Below are 7,672 nucleotides of genomic sequence, written 5' to 3'. Positions count from 1 at the left end.
AAAATTTTGGAACAAGGCCTGCAATTTCGTGGGAGGGAAGAAGTTAGTTATATCGACCCCAACAAAATGAAAGGCAAAGTCAACCTTAATAGAATTTGAACCCAGGACATAAAGACAGATGAAATTCTATTAAGCATTTTGCTCAGCATGCCAACAATTCTACCAGCTCACCGCCTTAGTCAGATCAATTATTAGTTTCAAATTTCAGTACAAGGCCAGCAAGTTCAAGGAAGGGAGTAAGTCGATTACATCAACCCCAGTGCTCAACTGGTACTTATTTTATTGACTCTGAAAGGATGAAAGGCAAAGTCGACCTCAGCAGAATTTGAACCCAGAATGTAGGGATGGACAAAACACCACTAATCATTTTGTCTGGTGTGCTAATGATTCTGACAGCTCACCACTCTATGTCAGAATAAATATTGCAAAGCATTTGGCCAACACATGTCTGTTATATATTTATTTTCAGTTATTTTTTTACATCAACAAAAAGAAAGAACAATGAATATAATGAAATGAAATTGACACAAAACAGAATATTAAAGGAAAATATACTTTCTCAAACCATTGTGTATGTAATAGTTTCATTTCACCCATGATAATTTGTGGCTAAATATTTGACAATACATGAACATTTTCAGAGTATATTTTTGTCTTAATTTGTCTGGATTTACATTTTAGATTTTGACAGATGAAATAAAAAAAAAGAATTAACAATTCTTAATATTTTTAAAGCTTTTCAAATATTTGTGTTTACCATTTCAATAAATTTTGTGTTTACCATTTCAATAAATTTTAAAATTTTAATGAGTTTTCACTCAAGAAAGACTTATCAGTTATAGGATGCCATTCTTTACTGATAAAAACCTAGCATTTTGGTCAAAGACACTAAACCAGAAATGCAGCATGAACATTCATTTCAAAAATAGGATATGCCCTCTTTCTAAATAAAGGGTTCTTGAGCCAAATTTTATGAAATAAATCTCTGCATTGTCATATTTATTGTGATGTCTGTTTTTGAGAAATTTCTGATGAAGACATTCTTATCTTAACCAATTACTTCTTCCTTAAAGATGGACGGACTAATGTACAGAAGATATGGTGGTGCAACCTATTCAATGCCTTGTGATGTTGGAAGAAACATTTTAGGATCAGTAACTGTAGTGAGTTCATTTCTTAAAATATTTTCGCTGCACATAGGACATTTCTCTTCAGATTCCAGCAATCTAGAAATATAGGGAAACAAAGAAAAAAATCAGCACAAAACAGTCTAAAAATATCCAGATAATCAATAAAACAAATCTTCTTTATGAGGATGAAGATATTAAGCGACTAGAATCCTTCAAACACTTCTGTCTACGATGCATCCTTCGTGTCCGATGGCATCATTTTGTCTCCAACAATTCGGTGCAACACCAGTGCAGAATCACCTCCCTCCGACAAGTCATACTAACAAGACGTCTGTGTTGGCTGGGTCATGCCCTCCGTCGTCAACCAGGAGAATTCATCTACAAAGCAATTGCCCCAGCTCCCCTTCAGGGTTGGCGAAAGCGATGTGGTAGACAATGAAAAACCTGGCTGATGACAGACAAGGCTGATCTGGAACCCAACCTAGGCCCCCATATCTACGGCGTTCGCCACTGGAATAAGGAGTGGTTGGAGATCATGCAGTTGTTAGTCTCAAATCGCCAGATCTGGTCGGCATTTGTGAGAGATGCAGTATTGAGGATGAATGAAGCTAGCTCAACCCACCCCGGGTGAATGCTGTCTCAAGTCAAGTCAAGTCAATAAAACAAATGAAGAAAATAATATTTTTTTAATTTTAACTCTTTAGCCTTCAAATTACTCTGTCAAATGTGATGCTTATTTGTTCACATTGTTTTGAATTAATCATGCATTATCTTGTAGCTTTAAGATTTCAATGATGTGATTGTATATTTTTAGAATAACAGTGTAGGATAGGAATGAGAGGCTGGGGCAAGCCAGTTATGAATGTAAAACAGTAGAATATTTGGACTGGATGTGTCCAGTTTAAATGCTAAAGGGTTAATTTCTATGCTTTATATTTCTTCATTCCCAAACAGGTTTTAAAGAAATCTTTAAAAGATAAACAAGAAGTCATTTATTGAGAATGCAGTTTATAAATCTGAATGCTATCTAAATCCATAGCTCTATTGAAAGCTGACACTCTGTTACGTTATAAAAGAAATTTTCATGCAAAGATGTTTTGTATATCAATTTTACATGCCAATTATGCATACACTGTTGATGCATTGCACTATTGGTGAAACATTATACAAAAATGGCTATGTGTCTCCTCCATCATCATCCCATTTTAATTTTCTTGCTCATTCACCTTTAAAATTTATAAGATGTGGTATAGAATAAATTACAAAATCTATTTCCATATCACATATATAAATATTTGTACATGTTTAAAGACTTGTATATGCACAAGCTTAGCTGTACAGTAGAGGAGTTTGCTTCCCAAACACATGGTCCCAGGTTCAAGCCTAAAACACAGCACCTTGGACAAGTGTCTTCTGCTATAGCCTGAGGCCAACTAAAGTCTTGTGAGAGAATCTGGTAGATGGAAATTGAAAAAAGTCTATTATATATACATATATATGGTATGCATATGCATATGTATATATATATGTGTGTATGTATATGTCTCCTTGTCTTGACCTCATATGATAGTTGTAAATGAGTGTCACTGTCATACAAGCAATGTCATTCCTTTCCATTATTTTGTAAAAATATGTCTGACCATGGGTAAGTACTACCTTGCTTGGAGACACATTAGGGTTGGCAACAGGAAGGGCACACAGCTGCCTACTTTCTATGCTTGCATAGAAAGTAGACATTGATGATGATGATATATCTGAGCATGATCATTGCCAGAGCGGCTAACTGACTTCCATGCCGGTGGCATGTAAAAGCACCATTCGAGCAGGATCATTACCAGCATCGCCTTACTGGCACCTGTGCCGGTGGCATGTGTAAAAAGATTCGAGTGAGGTCGTTGCCAGTACTGCCTGACTGGCCCCCGTGCCGGTGGCACATAAAAGCACCCACTACACTCTTGGAGTGGTTGGCGTTAGGAAGGGCATCCAGCTGTAGAAACTCTGCCAGATTAAGACTGGAGCCTGGTGCAGCCATCTGGTTCACCAGCCCTCAGTAAAACCGTCCAACCCATGTTAGCATGGAAAGCGGACGTTAAACAATGATGATGATGATGATATGCATATACTGGTTTGGCTTAAAAGGATAGGCATGTGACATTGATAAGATTGAGACTAACAAAAGAAAATTCACAAGGGCTTATGTTCTGTGAAAGAAGGCCAAGAAACAGCATTTAATGATAGAACTGGAGAGGGAGAATTCAAGATGGAGTCAAGAGGAAACAAGATGTGAAAATCAAGTCAGCCTGAGTGGCAATGACATGCGTTTGACCAGGTTCAAAGAGTAGTAATAGCAATAATAAATAGAATGTAAGGAGATTATAAGTTTCAGACCTCAAATTTCAGAGAGATTTATAGTCTGAATAATAACAATATTAACTATATCTCAGACACACATTATATACCAACACTGTTGTCATTTCAACATTCACTTTACCATGTTTGTATCATATCTAGGGCAATGGTGCTACAAAGTTTTCAAAGGTGACTTGGCAACAAAATAAATCATTGTATTTAAAAAATTGGCATTGGTATTTTCTTATCTCTGACATAAAATTACCTTAAATAACAAAAAAAAAAAAAATTTCCAGAAGGGTTTAGTTGTGTGAAAGTAATGTCTTCCATTGTTCTGGTGTACATAATAGACATGCTCACTCTATCATATTCATGTCATTCTGAACTGACATTGGATAAAAAAATGTATTCATATCTAGGAAAATAGCTGGTATTACAAAGAATACACTACCACAGTGGTTATTGATAGGAAGAGAATCTTGGTAAAAAAACTTTTATACAATTTATTATATTAAAGTGCTAATGATAAATTCTTATAGTGTAAAAAATTTGTCATGCTGTGGAAAGTGGGTGTGCAATAGAGAGAGAAAGACTCAAATGAACACTACTGGCACATTTTGCTGGACATTGTTGTAGAGCTGAAAACGAGGTAATTTCTACTCTTCTCCTCTGGAAGCCATCTGCTCGCGATACCAGAGGGCGCACACTCTCCTACCCTGATGTAATCTCCAGGGATACAGGCATCCAGCAACAGGACCTCCGTAATGCTATGATGGACCGTGAAGTCTGGCGTAACATAGTAAATTCCATTGTCTTGACCACGGTCGAACAATAATGATGATATATACGCACGCTCATATACACATACAAATGCTATTGGCATGCACAAACACAAATGACAATTAGCTGTGTGTGTACATGTGTGTATAAGAGAATGGGGGAGGATGTTTACATAAGTTCACACCATTAGTATTTGTACGTGTACACATGTCAGTAGTGCTTGTCTTAGACAAACGCTTTCTCTCTCACTATTTTACCTGATGATTTAGTGTATGCATCTTAGACCAAGTCACTGTTATGAAGATTGAACATCTATGTTAGCTATTCTATTATCAATAATTAATCATGTTCCTAACTTTCTTCATAAAAATTTGTGTAATAATCTGTCCTGGATACAGAGTTTTTCCGTGCCGGTTGTAGCCGTTGCCAGCCTCCCCTGGCACCTGTGTCGGTGGCACGTAAAAAGCACCCACTACACTAACGGAGTGGTTGGTGTTAGGAAGGGCATCCAGCTGTAGAAACACTGTCAGATCAGACTCGAGCCTGGTGCAGCCTCCTGGCTTCCCAGACCCTGGTCGGACCGTCCATCCCATGCTAGCATGGAAAACAGACATTAAACGATGGTGGTGGTGGTGGCGGTGGTGAAGGCGATGATGACGAAGACGAAGATGATGATATTAATAACTGTATTGCTAGCTTTCTTCATATATTTAATAAATGTTATGGTATGTCCTGGATACAGAGTTTTTCCCTTGCTCCTTAGTTTCTTCATAAAAGATGTGTAACAACAAATGCTGGATATTGGTGCTATCAACTGTACAATATCAAGAGTTCCTTACATTATTTTATTATGGAAATGGAGATCAGTATGTTGCTGTCATGGAGCATGACAGCAAAAATTGAATCAAGAGAGGCAGAGATGATACAGGCAAACATTGGGAATAGGGAAAAAAAGAAGAAATAAGAATTAGGAATAAAGAGAGGAAAATCAGGAATGATAGGGAGCATTAATTCAGAAGGAAAGGAATGAAATTAATGTAAGAAATGGAGATAGGTGTCGTATGATAAACAACAACACTGGAGATAATAGGGAAAGAATGAGAATTGTTAGTCAAGAAAGAAAGAAGTCAAAATATGAATAACAAAGATAGGCAAGAATATTTTGCACAAGCCAGGGTGGACAAGTTATCCTAGAAAGTGAGGAGGTGTTCGTGGCAGCAATTGTACCTCAAAATGAGTGGTGGAGTTGCCACAGATGCTGCTAGTTAGACAGATAAATTAAAACACTATAAATTGAGACAACTGAGATGACACATACGATGGCACCACTCATAGCAGTGGAAGAGATGATGAAAGCTTAAGACAATAGGAGAGATGCTGCATTATAGACTTGTCTGTCAGAGAGAAACAAACAAAGATGGTGACGATGATGGTAGTGATGATGGTGATGGTAGTGATAGTGATGCTGACAGTGATGGGGATAATGAGGATGTTAATAATGGTAGGAACGATGAGAATACTCAGGGTAATAATGACAATAATAATGATGGCAATGTTGATAATAATATGGCTTATGATGAAGACTTTGAAGGTAATATGATAGCAATAATAATGATGGCAGTGAGGCTTTGCCTGATGACAATTACAAGAATAATAATGACAATGGCAATAGTAATGATGACAGAGGTGATAATGGATGGAAATGACACTGATGATGATGATAATAACGATGATTTATGAGACTGACAATAACAATAATGGTGATATAATCAGTTCATTTCGCCATACATGAGACATCTTGCCAAGAAAATACCTGGCAGAACACAATTAAACAGTCAGCTTTCGAACAACAAAGATTTAGATAACAATTCAGATTTGTAAATTGTATTCTCAAGAAAATTACTTCCTGTTGATCTTTAAAGATCTCTTTTAAAACCTGATAGCAACGAGCAAAGATTCAGTGAAAGTGGAGAGAAAAAAAAAAGAAAGAAAGAAAGAAAGAAAGAAGAGAAAGTGGGTGGGATGATGCACAGATTGAGAAAATATTTGTTAACAATGGAATGTGCTCACTGCAGTATGGTGTGGAATATTATGTGAGCATTAATATTTGTATTCAACATTTGACAGTATACACCTGCAATATGTTGAAACAGAGTGTGTATGTTGAATATGGGATAACAGTTATACAGCTACATTTTGTAACATAGTGTTATATAGCAATGTTACTGTAATATCGTGCTTTATAGCTGTACGCTTGTAGTATTAATTCATTTTTAACATTTATTTTCCAATGCTAGCATATGTCAGATGAATATATTATTGAGACATTGTTTTATAGCCAGATGCCCTTTTTTTTATACATATCATGAATCCTTACCCTTACTTCAAAAGCCAATGAATGCTTCATTAACAGGAGAAATGACATCCCCTCCACATGTAGCTTGTGGTTTTCAGAAAGTGCAAATCTACAGAAGAACATGGGCACACAATACACCTATGTACATATACATATGGGTGGCATGTAAAAAGCACCATTCGAGCTTGACCAATACCAGTGCTGCCTGATTGGCACCCGTCCCAGTGGCATGTAAAAAGCACCATTTGAGCTTGACCAATGCCAGTGCTGCCTGATTGGCACCCATGCCAGTGGCATGTAAAAAGCACCATTCAAGCATCACCAATGCCAGAGCTGCCTGACTGGCTCCCATGCCAGTGGCACATAAAAGCACCCAATCATCTCTCGGAGTGGTTGGCGTTAGGAAGGGCATCCAGTAACTTGGGAAATGTATGTCTTTCATAAAACCCCAAAACAATAACAACATTTAAACACATACACATACACCCTCACCACATATGCACATGCATACACATGGTAGAATTAATGGATTGGCACTTAATGGATGCAAGTACACACACACACACACACAAACACAGATGTTTATATTCAAAGAATGTAATGAAAACTTCTACAAAATACCCATGCAACAGACCTGATAACCAAGTTATGTTGCGTAAGTCAGAGAAACGTAAAACATTTATGTACAGTTACTACAAATTGTACAGCTTCTATACCCTACTGTAAGGCTGAAACTTAGTAACTATAATTTAATGATATACTGTACTCCATTTGTAAATGTTTAAACAGTGTTTAGATTCTCTACTAAATTCAATTTGTAAGTAGAACAGTAAAAATATGCAAGACTTTTGTGAATATCAGCATTTAATCAAAGTTCAAAACTTAATAACTGTAATTTAATGGGGCATTGTATATTCAATTTACAAATGCTTGAACAGTGTTTGGATCCTCTTCTGAGTTCAGTCTGTAAGCAGAACAGTAAAAATATGCAAGACTTTTGTGAATATCAGCATTTAATCAAAGTTCAAAACTTAATAACTGTAATTTAATGGGGCAT

General features: G+C 36.6%; 1 protein-coding gene across 1 annotated transcript in view; it reads right to left on the bottom strand.

The window, feature by feature from the left end:
• Positions 1-445: 445 nt before the first annotated feature.
• LOC115229308 (WD repeat-containing protein 19-like) overlaps positions 446-7,672 on the bottom strand; it is a 148,124-nt gene continuing 140,897 nt past the window's right edge. The window contains exon 36 of the mRNA XM_036506983.1: positions 446-1,226. Coding sequence (XP_036362876.1) covers positions 1,112-1,226 — 115 coding nt within the window. The 3' untranslated portion in view covers positions 446-1,111. The remainder of the gene's footprint in view (positions 1,227-7,672) is intronic.

This window comes from Octopus sinensis, linkage group LG1, assembly GCF_006345805.1.
Source record: "Octopus sinensis linkage group LG1, ASM634580v1, whole genome shotgun sequence".
In the NCBI taxonomy this organism is placed as follows: Eukaryota; Metazoa; Mollusca; class Cephalopoda; order Octopoda; family Octopodidae; genus Octopus; species Octopus sinensis.
Note: the sequence above shows the minus strand (reverse complement) of the source record. Positions and strands in the feature narration are given on the sequence as shown.